Below are 18,460 nucleotides of genomic sequence, written 5' to 3'. Positions count from 1 at the left end.
AGGTGACATTAACAGAATAAATTGTGAGTTCAGTACCAGAGCAGACTTCCTGACAGTGATCTCTATTAAATTGTGGCAAAGTGTCTCAAGGGAAGTGATGGAAATCCAACTGCTTGTGCTATTTAAAACTGGGCAGGAAATAATCCTGTAAATATTGTAGGGAGCAACAATGTATTGGCTTTGGAGATGGTCCAGGTGACCAGATAGGTGTTTCCCATCTCTAATTTCTATGAATCTGTCATAACTTCAGCACTGAAGAAACCTGCTGGTTTACACCTTTTATTGAGGGGTGGGGAGCATGCACGTAATTTAGACAGAAAACTATTAGATTTGGGGAGGAGCCAACCACCCCACCTTAACTTCTGTCAGCTATGAGCTACTGCGGTTGCCATAATTAGAAACATGAAGATTTGGATTGAAACTGTGAGTGCCTGAGAAAAAAATTAAGAACTTGCAGATACCCAAACCAGAAATACTCTTTTGAATATGAAGTGATTACTTGATATTTTCCTCTCAAAACACATACAACTGCCACTGATGTTCAAGAGGACTCCAGGTATGCATGCAGAGGGATATATCTCCAACAGAGCATCTCATTTTAGTATGCAGCACAGAACTCTAAGGAGAAGAGAAGGTTGCTACAAGATTATTTGAGTAACAAATGGAAGAACAAAGGTACAAACAGCACAAATTGAGTAAAGACATGGTGGCTGAGCACTGCTGAATGAATGTTGTTGGGTGTCCTCAGGATGGAAGAAAGAAAAAGACTAGAAGTTGTGTAGCAATTAAGAATATGAATGTAGACAGGCTATCTGGGCCTCACAGAAATGTAGAGCTGGAAGGGACCTAAAGAAGTCAAGTCCAGCCCCCTGTGCTCTGGCAGGACCAAATAACCCTTGACCATCACTGACAGGTGTTTGTCCAACCTGTTTTTAAAAAACTCCATGATGGGATTCCACAATCTCTCTTGGAAGCCTATTCCACCTTAACTACCTTTATAGTTAGAAATTTTTTTCTAATACATAATCTAAATCTTTGCTGCACATTAACCCATTACTTCTTGTCCTATCTCCAGTGGACATGGAGAACAATTGAGCACAGTCCTTTTTATAATATCCCTTAACATATTTGAAGATGGTTGTTGTGTTCCCCCTCAGTCTTCTTTTCTCAAGACTAAACATTCCCTGTATTTTTTTTTTTTTCATTCCAGAATGCTCTCTGTTCCTACATAACTCCTTTTGTATTTCTGGAAAGGTTATCATACCTTTGTGTAGTTTAGCAAATAGGATGTCTAACGTTGGTTCTCAAAGCATTACAGTTTAAATACCATTGATGTTTTGTTTTCCTTAAAAAAAACACTTTCAGACCACACACAGTTTTCTTTGGGCCTTACCTGATTATTTGCATTCATGCCATCATCATACGTCTCAACAAGAGTGGTACTTCTTCAAAAACATTAACAGTAAAAAAAGCCAACAGAGAAGGACAGGAGGGAGGAGAGGAGAAATAATGGCTTGCTTGATAATTATATGCAAAAGTTTTATCCATCTAAATGGTCAAGTGAAACAATACACAACTATGGCTGACTTGTCTTCCTTCACAGCTCTCAAGTGTTGGTTTATGAAGGCTTTGGATAACATGCTAATCCCCTATTGGGTTTGGTTACTCTGACCATTTAACTAGATCACTATACCTTTTATTTAAAAATAAAAAAAAAAAGACGACATTTTACTTATAATGACCAAGCTTTTTCTTCTTCTGTTTTGATTTTAACTGTACAAATAGTTCTGATCAATCCTAAAACAACAGACTTCATCTGAATGGTTTTATTGTATTTCTGGTTTCTGTAATTCTGGCATAGAGTCTACTACACTCACATTTGTGTGAGAGAATTGGAAATGTGACAAAGTGTTTGAAAAGAACATCCACAAATTAGGCTGATTTGATTTTTTTAATCTCTACCTCTGTGAAAACGATGCCTTCAGAGAGTATGGGCCTGACTACATGGGTCTAAATTATGTACATTCATGAAACAAACTACATTGCTTGGAAAATGTCCAGAGTTCCAGAGCCCAACTTTTTTTTGTATGCATTGAATGGCCATATTAAAAAACCAAAGCTTTGTCCAAATATGGACAATTAATTACACTGATGTCAAAACATTGTCAACCTAACCAGGTTTCCTTAAAAAGACAATGTTTACCCATTTTTTGATGCCAAAAAAAAAAAGTCCCATTATTCAGCTGCTACAAGATGAGACAAAATGGGGGGAAAACAGCTTAAGAAATAACAACAAAAAATTAGCATAAGATACTGAAATCCCCTCAAAGTGACTGATATGTAGAAATGTTTGGATACAAATTGACAGGTTTCAGAGGAACAGCCGTGTTAGTCTGTATTCGCAAAAAGAAAAGGAGTACTTGTGGCACCTTAGAGACTAACCAATTTATTTGAGCATGAGCTTTCGTGAGATGAAGTGAGCTGTAGCTCACGAAAGCTCATGCTCAAATAAATTGGTTAGTCTCTAAGGTGCCACAAGTACTCCTTTTCTTTTTGTGGATACAAATTGTTTTCACACAAGTTAAACATTACAATGGGCCAAAAAGAAAAAAAAGATTTTAAAATAAGTAATATCCAGTAAAATTTCTTTCCATTAATAGTTTAAACTCAGACTTGTATTTTTCCCTCAATGTTCTAGAAAGAGATAGGAACCATTATAAATGCAACATGACAGTTTGATGACGGCATTATTAGGGAGTTCACTTCAATGAAACTTCTTACTTGTTAACCCTAAGTGCTTGAGCTTTAGGAGTTGTTGCTCTCTTGTAAAACTGCATATGAATTACACTGAGTTTGTTTTACTCTGCCACACATAAAATAGCCCACAGTAGTCAGTATTGAAAAAGAAATTATACGAATCTTCCCAGCCTCCTTAGCCGCTTTTTGGAAGAGTGAGCTAAGCACATGATTCCTTTCAACATTCTCCCAAAGCCACAAGTCACACCCAATGGCTATGATTCTTTGGTGCTTAAACAGTTGCAGTTGTGAGAACAACTTTCGCTCTTAAGGAGGAACAAGGTTTTCTAAACCCTGAACATAAAGAAACATCCAGTAAATAATCTAGCTCAAACCTAGACAGTTGTGAGATTTTACCAAGAGAGTCTGGGTTTCTTGATGCAACATGCTAATGAAAATGCATTAGCAGTCCTACCCCACAACTGCCTTGTGCCAAGGAGCTCTGCAGGTACTCACCACTGGATGATCTCAGTAATTTGGGCCTCCCAGTGTGCCACAGATTCCTTTTTATCTGCCAGGTCTCTCATTTCTTCTTCTAGCTGTCGGTTGTTCATACTTAGCCTCTCAAACATCATGGTGAGCTGAAAGAGGATTTAAAAACCCCATTTAATCTATAAAGAACTATGACTTAACCTTCTTGCTGACCTACCTGATCAAGGAGTTTTGCCTCCCTGTGCCCTACCCCTGGGTGCCCACTTTAAAAATCTGTATCACCTATCAGAATAAACTGCATATGACAACAAAGGCTGAAACATTTTCTTCTCATGTCCAAACTTAGACACCATGAGAATTACAATTTTGTGACATTCCTGACTATCTTAGGGCTTGATCTTGCATAGTACAGGTGTGTAGTGTTGCATGTAGAAGCACAAAATTAAAAGTATTGAGCAAGACAGCGAGTGCAAGAGAGCCTGATCCTGTGTTACAGCTCTGCTATACTGCCACCAAGTTACTCCTGCTTGGTAGCGTACCAGGAGTGTACCACTGTGTCTCTTCAGACACTCCCATTCTCTGCTCACCCCAATCCCTTTTCTACCTTGCACATTTATAGATAGAGAGTGGGATTCATCTTGCAACTTACTACACGCTTTTCTACACAGAGCCTCCAGCTGTGCTGGCATAGCTATGCCAACAGGGCCTCCTAGAATAGCGTAAACCAGCAGGAGTTCTTCTGCCAACATAGCTTCACATCACCTTTCTGAATGGCATTAGCTATGCTGACCCACCCCTTGTCTGTTATCATAGTTGTGTCTACACTGGGGATTTTGCCAGGATAGCTAATGCAGCTCAGATGTGTAATTTTTTCACATTCCAAGCTAACAGCTATGCTGGCAAAATTTTGTGGTATAGACCAAGCCTAAATAGAGGAATATATCCAGTGGTTAACCTTCCTTGCAGCCACACAGGTTCTATTCACATGTTCACACCCTACAAGATCAAGGCCAAAACTGGTTTGTGTTAATATCAGGGATCAAGGACAAATTAGACTACATAATAATTCGTATAGGTCAAATTTGGACCAGAGACTATGCAGGCTTGAACATGAAGCCCTACTCTATCTACCATACAGTACATGTATTTCGTTAAATACTGAATTCTAACAGCAAATTGGAATGATGCAAAATTTAATCTGTTTTGCTCTTTTTTCCCCAAATTAAATTGTATATTTAACAGTAAAACGGGTCTCCTCTATGGCCAACATCTGTAATTATACTTAAATAGGAGTCCCCTGAGCACTTTTTCCAGGTCTTAATGATCTGTGATTATGAATGTTAATAGGTCTATCTAAAAAATTCACGTCATTTTGCAAGGCACAATGAAAATCTTTAACAGAATAAGGCAAAGTACAGAAACATCAAAGCCTCTAATCTTATAGTACTTGAAGCTACATCTATATAAATGTCTACATTGTTATGGAAATATTCTTAGTTTGTACAGTATGGTAATTTAAAAATGTCTTCCATTATTTTTTAAAATACACATAAAAGCAATTTAAAAATCAAATGAACTTCTTGCTTTAGGTAACCTTTGCCAACCAGCAATGAACTGGAACAACCCAGGGAAAAAATGAACATTAAAGAGATAACCTAGCTTAATTATTTTTTGCTCAATTCTTCTTTCATTGTAATTACATCCTCCACTCAACACATGGTAATGCTAACACAGCCGCCTTGTAATTTGTAGCTTTTTAAGATCTCAAAGTAACACTTCATCTTCCAAGGTAGAAATGACCAAGTACAATTTCATAGTAATCTACATGAAAGTACATGTAAAGTAATCACATTATTGATCAACTACATGGTTATTTGGGTCATGCAAGCAAATCATTATTGTTTTATTTTGGCTTAAAGAATTGTCAAGAGTTTCTGTGAAAAAGCCATAAAATCAACATAATTTAGTTCTTTTAAAAATACATTTAGAAGATCAGATAAGATTCGATTCTCTTCTCAAACCAAATGGGGGAGACTCTTCTGTGCAGGATCAGCTGAACTTCTGATATATCCTATATTGGAGATTACATGTTGGATTCAGTTACCTAAAATGGGTCTTATACATCTCTACTAAGATCCTGTATTGTTGTCTTCAAACTCTCTAGCTTCAGCCAAGCAACACTCACCTTATCAAGCTCATTTGAGAGCTTTTTGTTTTCCTCTGTTAGCAGAGTCTTCTCCCGTTCATACTTCTGTTTGAACTCTGTTTCAAACTCCTCTCTTTCACTTTGGCTAAGGTATAATATAAAATACAATAAAAAGTTTCATATACTGCAAACAATCTACTATATTGTTTGATTAAACAAATACTAATGTGTAAGTATGTAAAGGCTCTAAAAATTAATATGTACAGCAGCTGAAAGTAAAAATATTAAACATATTATTAAAAATATTAACCCCCCTAAAACGTGAACAACATCTTAGTCTTAGGACAGCGAGTCAGTGTGCTTAGTGTTATCGTTAGACAAAATTAACCTTCCTTCACTGCAGGACTGCAGAGCCTTAGGAAACTAACATTTCTCAGCCTACTTATAAGTACTTTATTCTTTGGGTAGATCTTCCAAATGCTCAGTAGTTATAATTTTGCAGAATAAAAGATAGGAATGTATTACAGTCTCAAGGCAACCCCACAAATTCAGACACTCACAGTTAAAGGTAAAACCTTCATATACACTACTTTGTTAAAATGGCATTTTAATTTCTATATATCTCTGCACTTCCTGGTCCCAGGCAGGATTAAAGGCAGAACTGCCAGAGATGAGACCTCGCCCTAATAGATTGCCATGTGTGGAACAGTCATTGGACTGGCAGGATTAAACCAGTGATGAGAAAAGCTTCTGCTTACAATATTGCCAGGCTAATTTAGCAGACCTAAAAGGCCACTTATTGACGATTCACCCATCAGTATCAATAAGAAGAGAATGGATCAATTGACCAACAGGGACACAATCATGACTGAACTGGAGACATGAATATCAGCAGATTCTCAAGTCTGTTCAGATTGCTCATTCCGTGAAAAGCCTCAGGTTAGCTCCTGCTCCCAACCCTTGCCTTCTCAGGTGGGTTTTGTTCACCAGTGAGGGAACACGTAATAGAATGCTGAATTAATCAACATTATCCTAACTGAAGGAATCCCTGTGGATTTGCCGATGAATGATGATGCTGTGGCTCTCTCTCCCTGCTAAATGGAGCACAATTCTCTCAGTCCATGGGATCAGAAGAAGGGTAATACAATGCAGCAAAGCTACACTGCCCCCACTCCCCTTGCACACACACTACCACCTCCACCTCAAATCCACCCTTTTTGGATCCCCTACACTTGCAGAATTTCAGGAAGACCACTTTATAGCATTTTACTTTCACTAATGGTAAGTAACAAGGATGGACTTTACCAGTGGGCTAATTAGGCTGTGCCACACATACAGCAGGTGCAAGAATTCTAGTTCAATAAATATCTTTGTTCAAGTATTCAGATGCTTAGTAGGTACTCACTAAAAAGCCAGATAAAATAAACATCAAAAACTCTGTCCTGAAGTGTGTGAATTTAACTGCAAACAGGTCAGTGTTTCAGATTATGTGATGGGGAAATTATATCTTGGTTTTACTCTGTCTCTGAGAAAGAATTTGGCAAAGAGTTACAACAGTTCTGCAAGAACATCCTTAAAAGCTGAGAGGCTGTTGGTGGCTATGCTGAGCCCATTTAGGAGTATTCCTGGTTTGAATTTCCTATTCCTAATTTGAAATTCATTTAGTGTTTCAACCAGACTTTGAAATATAGTACACCATATTAGGATAATCTGTGAAATCGTTTGTTGCTAGGCATCCTTTGAAACATAACACTTCATTCTACCAATGTACCATATTAATCATTTCTGTTTAAACTCCAATTCTGAAATCTACCACCAATCCTTTCCCAGACTAAGAGATTCCATGCATATGATGAACAGCCTGGGCAATAGCCAGAAAAAGATTAAAGCATTAGGGGAATGGATAATGAGTCTCACTGCCATGTATGAGGAGCAGAATCAAGACTAATTTCTCAAACAGTAGATTAAGCCTTAAAAAAAAAAAGTTTGGCAAACTCTTTTTGTTTAGTTTTGTGTGTTTATTGTTATGATTTGTTTTGGTTGCTATGAATTTTGCCTAATATTTGCTCTGTAAAGCCTTGATCATCACAGCCACTGTGTTGATGGGGTTTTAGGATTTCTGCCAATTCCTGTTTCTGGGGAGGGGAAGAAAAGGGACAGGATACACACTTGACATGTTTTTAGTATTTGTAACTGAAGTTCTTAATTGCAATGGTGATAGTTTAGGCTGCGAGTCTGTCACAAAAGTCACGGATTCCGTGATTTTCCGGGATCCCCATGACTTCTGCAGCAGCCAGTGCGGCTGGTCCAGGGACCCCGCCCCCCAATAGCAGCAGGAGTTTGGGGCTCAGGGCTGTGGGTTGACCGCGAGAGTGGGTGAGGGCTCTGGGCAGCACTTACCTTGTGGGGCTCCCCTGGAAGCGGTGACATGTCCCTCCTTCAGTTCCTAGCTCCATGTGCTGCACCGCCCACAGGCAAGCCCCCGCAGCTCCTATTGGCAGCAGTTCCTGACCATTGGGAGCTGCGGAGCCGGCGCTTGGGGCGGGGAAAGCACGTGGAGCTAGGGAAGGGACATGTTGCTGCTTCCATGTAGTCACAAGGAGCTGGGTAGGAAGCCTGCCAGCCCAGCCAACACCCCCCACCTGCACCAGCAGGGACCCAGGCCACTCCTCCTCCCCCCCCCCACACGCACCCGTGGCACTCCCCGGGAACACCCCCCCACACCCCACCCCCCGATTTAGTCAGGGGTATATATTACAAGTCATGGACAGGTCATGGGCCAGGAATTTTTGTTTACTGCCTGTGACCTATCCATTACTTTTATTAAAAATATGTGTGACTAAAATGTAGCCTTAGTGATAGTCCCTATACCAGTAAATCAGACTGATCAGGAATGAGGCAAGGGAAGCAAAGGGAGGAGATAAGGAAATTTAATGGGGGAAAATGCAGCCTCAGAAATAAGAGGTAAATGGAAAGATCCACCTACTGCCCTCAAGTATCTCCTTGACAAGCCTTGAATCACACTGTCAGAAAAGTGATGAAATCCACTGGTATACACCCTAGGTAGGGAAGAAGATCAAAATCTCTCTCTCCCATCAACTTTTTATTCTCCTCTAAACCTTAGCCATCTATCGGCTCACAAGCTATAGAAAGCATACACATACACTAGATTGTCTTTTATTCTCAAAATAATTGTGAATGAGCCACAATAAACCAACGTAAAATCCATCTTTTAAGACATCGTGTAACCCTTAACCTTACTACTGTGACTGTGGTGGAGGGCACAAATTATTTTATCTTGCTATTTTGAAACAACAAAAAAGGGCCCTGAAGTCAAACTCAAACCTCCAACATTTGACAGACCTGTGTCACACCCTGTACAAAATTGACTTATAAACCTCTATGCTCTGTAAACCATCCATTAATTCACAGGTTCAGAAGAAACTTCTCCTAAAGACAGTCTATTCCATATCGTCCAATGCAGGTTTCTTGTAGTTTCCTCTAAAATATTTGGTACTGACAACTGTCAGACCCAGACAGGGCCGGCTCCAGCGTTTATGCCGCCCCAAGTGGCGAAAAAAAACAACTGCTGCCAAACGGGGCTGATGGTGCAAAAAATTGCTGCCGAATTGCCGCCGAGCGCAAAACACACTGTGACGGAGCAGACGCCGAATTGCCGCCCCAGAGCCCAACGTCCTGCCGCCCCTTTACATTTGCTGCCCCAGGAACCTGCTTGGTTTGCTGGTGCCTGGAGCAGGCCCTGGACACAGAATACTGGAGTAGATGGATTATGGGTCTTATCTTGTATTCCAGTGTTCCAACGGTATAAGGCATTTCTTTCATGACCTGGTATATCACAAGTTATCACACCTTAGCATATTGTCCTCAGTATGGAAAAAGTAGCATTTTTCTTTCCCTCTGAGACCTATGCACTTGGACTACTGGTACTAAGAAAACCTTATCTTTAGCAGTGGAGGGATATGAAAAATTGTACCAATAATTGTTTTTAAAAACTATGACTTTCCGAAAGCAGTTTTTCTGAAAACACCTAACATATTCAGAATACTATTGAATAAAGCTCTTATTAGCTCTGGTGTTGAACAACCTACATAACTTGCTCTTTTCTTTGCCACTTGTAAGTAATGCAGATGATAAAACCTTTCAATCACCTCTCAGCTTTTTGTTGTTTTTTTTAAAAACACACACACACGGGATCACATATAAATACTGACAGTTTTTCATTTTTATGCAAGACCTGTTTTTTAATTTCCATTTTGGTATATGCTATGTTTTTAGAAATGTCTTTGTTCCAATAATCGAGATAGGGTCAGCATAAAACTTCCCAGTATTTCCTCATCCTTTTCAATATTGCTACCTAATGCCCCTTTACTATTGGCAGAGGCTCAGAAAACTTTTTATGTCTGGTTATGAAAACAAAAAACATTGCAGGTAAAGAGAAAAATGCAATAAAGTTTTATAAACTAAAACAATGTGCTCTAGAGACGACTACCAAATACTTAAAGCGGAGCAACACTTTAATTCTTCAGTTTGTAATATTTATGCTTCACTCATAAATCAGTGAGCTACTTCAGATCCAAGTCAGGTCATCTTTTTTCATTTACTAAGGCCCCAGTCATGCATTAGTATCTGCTAGGGTAGATTTGTGTCTCTTTGTATCTCAGCGGAGTCCCAAAGACCGCAATGGGACTCTACACATGCCTGTTCTAAAAGAGCCTGGTGCAAGGTCAGGCCCTTATAAAGAAAGTTTTCTATTCTTGAGGGCTGATCCTGTAAGATGCTGAACTCTTCCTGTACTATGTGTCTTTGACTCCCACTGAAGGGTCAAGGCCCTTAATTTTGGATACTTGATACTTTTTTGTTCATGATTTTCACATTATACATATATTATACATACTGTCCCATTCATGCTAGACTCAATTCATGTTCACTTTTTCTTTACAGAGCTCTAAAAGATCCTGTTGGAACTAGATTTATAAACAGCAAACATGAAATAGAGTAACTTTATGAAACTTTTCAGCTATTATATTAGAATTGGAAATTTGATCACCTTTTGACTTTTGTAGCTGCATGACTTTGGGTTGTAACCCGATAAGTTCTCATAAACCATGTAGAATCGGGGCTGGTCAATATTTGGATGAGAAAGCTCCAAGAAAAACTTGGACAGGTTGTGGTGTTGTCAATTCATTATATGACACTCTTCTCATTGAGTCAGTACTGAACTAACATGCCAGCATGGTGTTAAAGGGTCACTATAGTATTCAGGTAACATCCATAACTCTATTTCGAATCACTAAAGATGTGGTAGCCTTTTTTTGCATTTGTAGGGTTTCTGACCCCAGTATTTTGTCAAAACTTTAACTGTGATAGTGATAACATGCTACTATGGAAACTACCTCTACCATTTCAGCTGGATTTTATTCTTCACTTCCTCTCCTAAAACAAAGGTATAATGTATTGACACACAATGGGCTGCTGTCCCAAAGATGGCTGTATTCCAGTAGTAGTTGAAGTGATTCCTTTGCACATTTCCCTCTTCTTGCATAAAACAATTCATTAAGGAAGAATTTTCCCCCCACATGTGTCGCCCCCCCTCCATTTAACAGATTTTTTAAAAAGCCATTTTTCATTTCATCCCATCTTCTACTATCAGCAGCAGATCAATAAAGGTGGGGGAAATATCCAGTTTTTATTAGAACAGGAGGATATCCATAGGGACAACAGAGCTATTTCCTGTGGATCCCAGCTGTCTATACTTTCCTGAAATTAGCAGTCATCTCTGCTATCCTAAAAATCATTTGACCCCCTCCCTTCCACTCCATCTATTTAGACATCAGAATATGTTAAAGCTGGAAACAAGAGCTACCATTGATCAGGACAACAGAAATCTCCAATGTAGTCTGTTCTTTAATTTTGCTGTGAGAGGGGAAAAGGAAGGTTACTTAACTTTTAGTAACGAGTTCTCTGAGATGTGTGGTCCTATGGGTATTCACCATGGGTGCGTGCACATACGCTCTATGCACCTGAGACTGGAAGATTCTTCACTAGCAGTGTATGTTGGTCCACACTTGTGCCCTGCGCCTCCTTGTGCTCCGAACCCAGGGCATAAGGGGTGGGGCTGACTGACCACCTCTTCAGTTCCTATTCTACCACAAATCAACTAGGAAGTATCAAAATGGGAAGGAAGGCTGGTAGTTTAATACACATTGGGACCACACATCTCAAAGAACTTCAGTTACTATAAGGGAAATAGCCTTCCTTTCTTCTTAGAGCACTGGTCACTATGTGTATTTCACAGTGGGTGGCTCACAAACAGTACTCACTGAGGAGGAGGGTGCGAGGATCCATGCTGCACCACAGACTGTAGGAATGCTGTGCCGAAGGATGTATCTGCTAAAGAAGCTTGAACCAGTGTGTAATGTCTGGTAAATGTATGCAGTGAGCTCCATGTCACTGCTCTACAGATTTCTCTGAGAAGTATTCACTGGAGAGAAGCTATGAAAGTAGTATGTGCTCTATTTGAATGGGTGCTCATATCCCGAGGAGGAGAGGTTTCCATTTGTTCATAAAACAGCAGCATGCAGCCCAAAATCCATTTCCAGAGTCTTTAATCTACTCAGCAATAAAGATGAATATTTTAAAGGGATTTTTAAAGGGTTTCATCCTTTACTGATAGAAAGGGCTCTATTTACGCCCAGAGAATGGAGCTTTCTGTCCTCCTTGGTGACATGAGGTTTTGGGTAGAATACTGGTAGATGTATGGTGGAATTCAGAGGGAACCTTTGGGATGATCTTGGGGTGCAACTTCAGGGACTTTAGCCTCATGAAACCACAAAGGGAGAAAGTCTGCCATAAGTGATGCAAGCTCACCTACTTTCCTGGTGGAGATGATTGCCATTGGGAAGGCCACTTTCTCGGGTATATGGAGAAGGGAGCAAGAGGCCAAAGGCTCGAAAGTGGATTCATAAGAGCTGACAGCACTTGGTTAAGGTCCCAATTAGGAGTAGATACTAATACTGGAGGAAAAATTCTGAGAAGACCTCTCAAAAAACCTGGTTGTAGTGTAGGTGATTACCAAGAAGCTGTCTATCAGAGGACAGAATGCGTTAATCACTGCCACATGTACACAAAATAAACTAGTGGATGGGCTGGTGGATAAACTCGATTACTTCAGCAACAGGAGATATGCCAAGATGGTAGTGATTGCAGATTACAGCAAAAGTACATGGCGATGTTGGCACCAGATGGAGAACCTCTTCCATTTGGCAGCATATCATTTTTTTCTAGAAGCCTTTCTGGTGTTAGTGAGAATGGATTGTATTTCTGAGCACAAGCTCTCTAAGCTCACTGCCCATCCAAATACCAGGCTTTGAGGTGGATAGATGTTGGGTTGAGATGGCTGGTTTTACCTTTGTCTTGAGTCAGAGGGTTCAGCAATGGCTGTAAGCTGATATATGGGTGTGTGGACATCTGGAGGTTGCTAGTGAACCAAAACTCTCGGCCACCAAGCTGCCACTAGGATCATTGTTGATTTGTCCTGTTTGATCTTGTTAAGGACCCAAGGTAAGAGGAAAATAGTTGGGAAAGCATACATCAGTGGTTTTGACCATTGTACCAGGAATGCATTCCCTCTAGTATTGTGCACTTGAGCAGTACAGGAGCAGTAGGTTGGACGCTTCTTGTTTACCCGTGATGCAAAGAAGTCCCATTACAGGGACCCCCCACTTCTGGAAGAAGTTCTGTAGCATCAAGCTGTGAAGCTCCCACTCATGGTCCCTGTAGAAGTGTCTGCTGAGGCTGTCGGTTAAGGTGTTAATTACTCCAGGAAGGTGCACCTCTCAAAGGGTGATCTGGGGTTGGATGCACCAATTCCATAGTCTGACTATCTCTGCACAAAGAGGGGTGGACCTCACTGTCCTCTACTTATTTATGTAGAACCCTGTGGTCATGTTGTCCAACATGACCAGAACATATTGGAAATGTGCTAAAAAACAGAAACCTTCTGCAAGCCTCATACCTTCCTTGAAGTTTCAGTAGATTGATGTGTAGCTGGGATTCTTTTTGGGCTCAAAAATTTTGTGCCACTTGGTTGCTCTGTGATGATTGAGATTGGTTTGTCTAAGGTATCTCTGTTCAGAGCACAAACCATGCATAATCACACCTGAAGGCAATAAAGATGGAGCCTTATGTAGGGTGTTATGTATAACAGGTGGCTATGTGAGCTAAAAGGATCCGATTGGAACAAGCTGTCAGGCAGAGTTGGGCAGTGAGGTTCCTCATTGCGAGGAACCTGTTCAGAGTTAAATAGCCTTTGGCTGAAGTTGAGTCCAAAGTCACTGCAATAAATTCTGCATGGGTGTCCATTTGCTCTTCTTTTTGGGAAAAAGGAAATATCTCTAATAGAAACCCTTCCCCTTGTGTTGAGGGGGCATGGGATCTATGGCTCCTAGCTGAAGAAGGCAATCTATCTCCTGTCTGACAAACCTCTCATGAAAGAGGTCCCTGAAGAGGGCTGGGGAGAGGGATTTCATGTAGGGATGGAAAGGAATTCTACTGTGTAGCGGTGGAGATGATCTCTGGGACCCATCTGTCTAGTGTAACGTGTTGATACATTGGAAAGAAGTGGAAGTGGGTATCTGGCGATGTGGAGACTGGCTGGAGCTCTTGAAGCTCCTGTCAAAATGACTTCTTGATGGGGTTGCGGGTGAAAAGTGGCGAGTATGTTGTCTGCTGTGGTGTAACTTCTGGTGTTTCCTGCTGGTTTGTAAGTCTGTTGATTAACAAGGAGCTGGGGGAGGGATGCTGACTGTAAGGAGACAGTTTAGAGTACTTCCTCCAATGTGCTGGGGTATAATTCCACAGGGAGAGGAGGGTCATCTGGGAACCTTTGAGAGAGTGTAATGACTCATCCATTTTTTGCTGAACAGAATGTTACTCCCAAAGGGGAGGTCCTCCATCATAGCTTGGACTTCCTTAGAAAACCTTGAGGGGTGAAGCCAAAAGCCCACCTCATGATGACTACTGAAGTCACCATGGTACAGTGTCACATTAAGTAACACTTGCAGGGACAACTGCTATGATCTTTCCCTTATTGAGGACAGCCTGAAATTGGCAACAGTCTTTGAGTGTTCTCGGCTCTCAGTACTGATGGTACTGGCCCATGCTCCCTGGCAACTCCAGACACACTCACACCAAGGTGCAGAGTCTCACCTGATTTAGAAGCTGTAGGGGAGGCAGTTCTCTTCTTAGAGGGACTAGGTGAGGATTTCTCCCACTTCTTATTAGCATGTTTTTTCTTACACTCTTCTTGTCTGTGCCTGCTAGAGCCTTTAAGTCTGGACTTGGACGATATGGGACTAAGGTAAACCCAGACCAGATGGCTAGTAATAGGTGGATCCTGTTGATGTACAGCAGGGTCAGAAGACCCAGAGTTGGGCTGTGGCCTCATGGAGAGCTCCGTCAGATGCATCCTAAATCAGAATTTGCAAGAGCGTCATGTACGAGGTGGAAATGAACAATAAGTCTTGCACTTGGATGGAATGTGAGCCTCTCCGATGCAGTACAAGCAAGAGGCATGGGGATTACCAACTGGGAAGATCCTGGGGCAGGCCATGCAGGATTTAGGGCATAACAGGTGACCTGAATGGTGGGAATAACGGTGGCAGAACTCCTAATCCCAAAACACTATCTATTGTGACACAGTCGGGCCAGATGGCTATAGGAGAGTAATAGAAGGCAGATACACTAGACCCAGGCTAAGTAGGTCCCTTTTCCCTGTGTAAGGTAACAGGGAAGGTTCCAGAACAATCAGGAACCTTCTGGAGACAATTAAGACAGGCTGAATAGAACACCTGCAGCCAATCAGCTGCTAGAATCAATTAAGGCAGGCTAATCAGGGCACCTGGGTTTTAAAAAGGAGCTCATTTCAGTTTGTGGTGTGCATGTGAGGAGCTGGGAGCAAGAGGCACTAGGAGCTGAGAGTGAGAACGTGGACTGTTGGAGGACTGAGGTGTACAAGCATTATCAGACACCAGGAGAAAGGTCCTATGGTGAGGATAAAGAAGGTATTGGGAGGAGGCCATGGGGAAGTAGCCCAGGGAGTTGTAGCTGTCACACAGCTGTTCCAGGAGGCACTCTAGACAGCCGCATTCCACAGGGCCCTGGGCTGGAATCCAGAGTAGAGGGTGGGCCTGGGTTCCCCCCAAATCCTCCCAACTCCTGGTCAGACAGAGGAGGAGTCGACCTGGACTGTGGGTTCAGAAAAATGGCCAAGCTGAGGGCTGCCTTGAAGCTCCAAGGTTAGCAAATCTGCCAATAAGCGCAAGACCCACCAAGGTAGAGCAGGAACTTTGTCACACTGTATACGCAAAGTAAAAACTATTTACAAGAAAACCTGGGCAGAAGACAGGAATTCTAGCAAAGCTGCGGATACTGTTGGAGTTTTGTCTTGGATCATGAGCAGTAGATAGGAACTGGAGAGATGGTTGGTCTGGGACACCCTTATATTTTTGGTTTGGAGCCCGAGGAGGTGCAGGCATGGACCAAGGGCACTGCTAGTGAAGAATCTTCCAGTCTCATGTATGCACACTCACAGTAAATACCTATAGGGACCAGCACTTGAAGAAGAACACAGCATTAAAGTTGCTGTTCCCTGCCTCTTGCCTTCTCTTTCATTCTTCTGCTCAGCTCCCACTCTGTAGTCATGGAAGTACAAGATCCCATACACCTGCCTTTCCCCTCTGCATGAACTACACCTTTGAAGTCCTTCTATCTCACTTCCTGCTGTGAGAAAGATTAAGGAAACTGATGGGCCACTGTCTGTAAAGCACTTTGAAACCTTCATCAATGATGGTGCTACATACACTCAAGCTATTATTACTACGGCTATATTATCCAGTTAGATGGACTTGCCTTTACTGATGAATACCATTCAGTGAACCAGGGCCAGCCACAGTGAAAACTGTGCCCTGGGCGAACTTGTATTTTGGCACCCTCCCTCCTCCTCCCACCATCACCCCTGGCTCCTGTGGGCTCCCGCTCCTCCGCCATCACCTACCTACACTTCATATGGAATGTCCACAGGAAAGTCCATTCAATGTAGATGGGTGTCTCCCATGGTCCACTGTGAGTTAAGTATCCCTTGATGAGCCACTTACTTTGACTAGTCCCTTCAAGATGTGCTGGCTAACCACCTTGTGGATGTTACCCCAGGAGCCAACATTTGAAATACAGGTATAGAGACAGTACTCATAACTTCAAATACAAAAATGATATATGCATACCAATAGCATAAACATATTCAGCAAATCATAACCTTTTCATAGACATCTTACATGCCACATTTTGTGCAAGATTTGTTGCAAATATATAATAGTGGTTGCAACAATGATCTACATGGTCTTGTTTTAATCAGATAATGTCACAATGAGTAACTGCTACAACTAGCAAATTCCTATTCCTAGGCCTCTGTCCGCAGAAGTAAGGGTGGCATGGTAAATGGTGTAATGCCACACTTACTTCTGTGCTGTTGGGGTGGCTTGTGGTGTCTGGCACTTGGCCTGCGGCTCAAGGCAGGGCTTCGCGCTGTCACATGGGGCTGCATCTTGCCAGAGCCCACGGCCCTCCTGCAGCCCTAACCACTCCTGGCTCACCATAAGCATTTTGACAGGAAGTACCAAGCAGTAATAACAATAATAATAATATAAGTGTGTGTGTGTGAGTGTGCGCGCATGATAGAGAGAGCCTGTGTGTGAGCTTGGGGGATTGTGTGACAGAATGTGTGTTGGGCAGTGTGAGACTCTGTGTGTGTGACAATCTGAGATGGAAGACTGAGAGGCAGAGCGTATGTGGGTCTGAGAGCCAGTCTGTGTATGAGAGAGACAATGTGTGTGTGACAATCTGTGTTGGGGGATTGTGAGACAGTATATGTGGGTGTGAGAGCCTGTGGGTGTGTGTTTTAGGGAAGTCTGAGAGACAGTGAGCACACTGTCACTTTAAGTCCCCCCTCTGCCCCCGACTCATGTGGAAATTTTGCTCCTCCTGGCCCCGGCCCAGCCGGCCCCCACCAGAGATCGAGTGGCACAGGGTCGCAGGCAGGGAGGGACCTGGCTCCGCTCCAGGCAGCGAGCGGTGTGCTGTGCCGCCAGTGATTGCCCCAGCTGCGCCACTCTGGGCTCCCCGGGGCAGAATTGGAGCCCTCAGCCAACTGGCTGAGGCATGAGTGAGGGAAGCGGGAGGGGTCAGGGAGAAGCCTGCTGGCCCAGAGCAGGGGAGGGGCCAGAGAAGAGAGGCGTCCAGCCACAGCCAGCCAGGGGAAGCCCAAGTCCCTTGTGGTGCCCCCTGGATACAGTGCCCTGGGCGTGGGCCCCATTTGCCTGGCCCTAAGGCTGACCCTGCAGTGAACATTCATGGAAAAATGGAAGCTTCCTCAAGTGACAATAAAAGCAGGTCTTTGACAAATCACCCTTTCAGTACACATGACTAGGTTTGTGTATACAGTGGCATGGTGACAGATGTTAGCACTGAATAAAACCAGTGCAGATCAGCCTCTGGCCACCTTAAACTATTGTTCCCGGGCCAGCAGAAAGTGTAAGCACTAGCTGATCTCCAGTGAAAAGCTGAAAACATCAAACAGAGAAAAATGCTAAAAATTATTTAAGCTACAATGGGGCAAATTCTTCCCTGATTTACAACCCTGCAACTCCAGTTACTTGAATGGGGGTGGGGGTGGAAAGCCAGTGCACAATTTGACACAAGGAAGAGTAACTGTTCCACCTCATCACATATATTTTTGAAGATGGCTAGTATAGGGTGTGACCCCCTGGCACCCCCTTATCCACCATTGTCATATAATTAGGATATGTTTTGCACAAAGTATGCTTTGTGAGGTATCATTCTAAAAGTCTTGATCTGCAAGACATTAATATCTTGTTGGATTGTATGTGCTATTAGGTATGTGAAGTTATGAAGTTTGGCTAAGTATGTGTTACTGAAACATGTTGTGAAGTTGAAAACACCCAGAAGCCGCCTTTCAGGTACAAAGGTAAAAAGGTCAAACAATGTTAACGG

General features: G+C 42.3%; 1 protein-coding gene across 7 annotated transcripts in view; it reads right to left on the bottom strand.

The window, feature by feature from the left end:
• CDC42BPA (CDC42 binding protein kinase alpha) overlaps positions 1-18,460 on the bottom strand; it is a 322,274-nt gene that overhangs the window by 75,925 nt on the left and 227,889 nt on the right. For all 7 annotated transcript variants that reach the window (XM_073338668.1, XM_073338662.1, XM_073338664.1 and 4 more), the window contains exons 16-17: positions 5,414-5,519; positions 3,253-3,377 (exon numbers count right to left, since the gene is read on the bottom strand). In XM_073338668.1, coding sequence (XP_073194769.1) covers positions 3,253-3,377; positions 5,414-5,519 — 231 coding nt within the window. The remainder of the gene's footprint in view (positions 1-3,252; positions 3,378-5,413; positions 5,520-18,460) is intronic.

Source organism: Lepidochelys kempii, chromosome 3, assembly GCF_965140265.1.
Source record: "Lepidochelys kempii isolate rLepKem1 chromosome 3, rLepKem1.hap2, whole genome shotgun sequence".
Lineage (NCBI taxonomy): Eukaryota > Metazoa > Chordata > Testudines > Cheloniidae > Lepidochelys > Lepidochelys kempii.
This window is presented reverse-complemented; position numbering and strand designations above follow the sequence as displayed.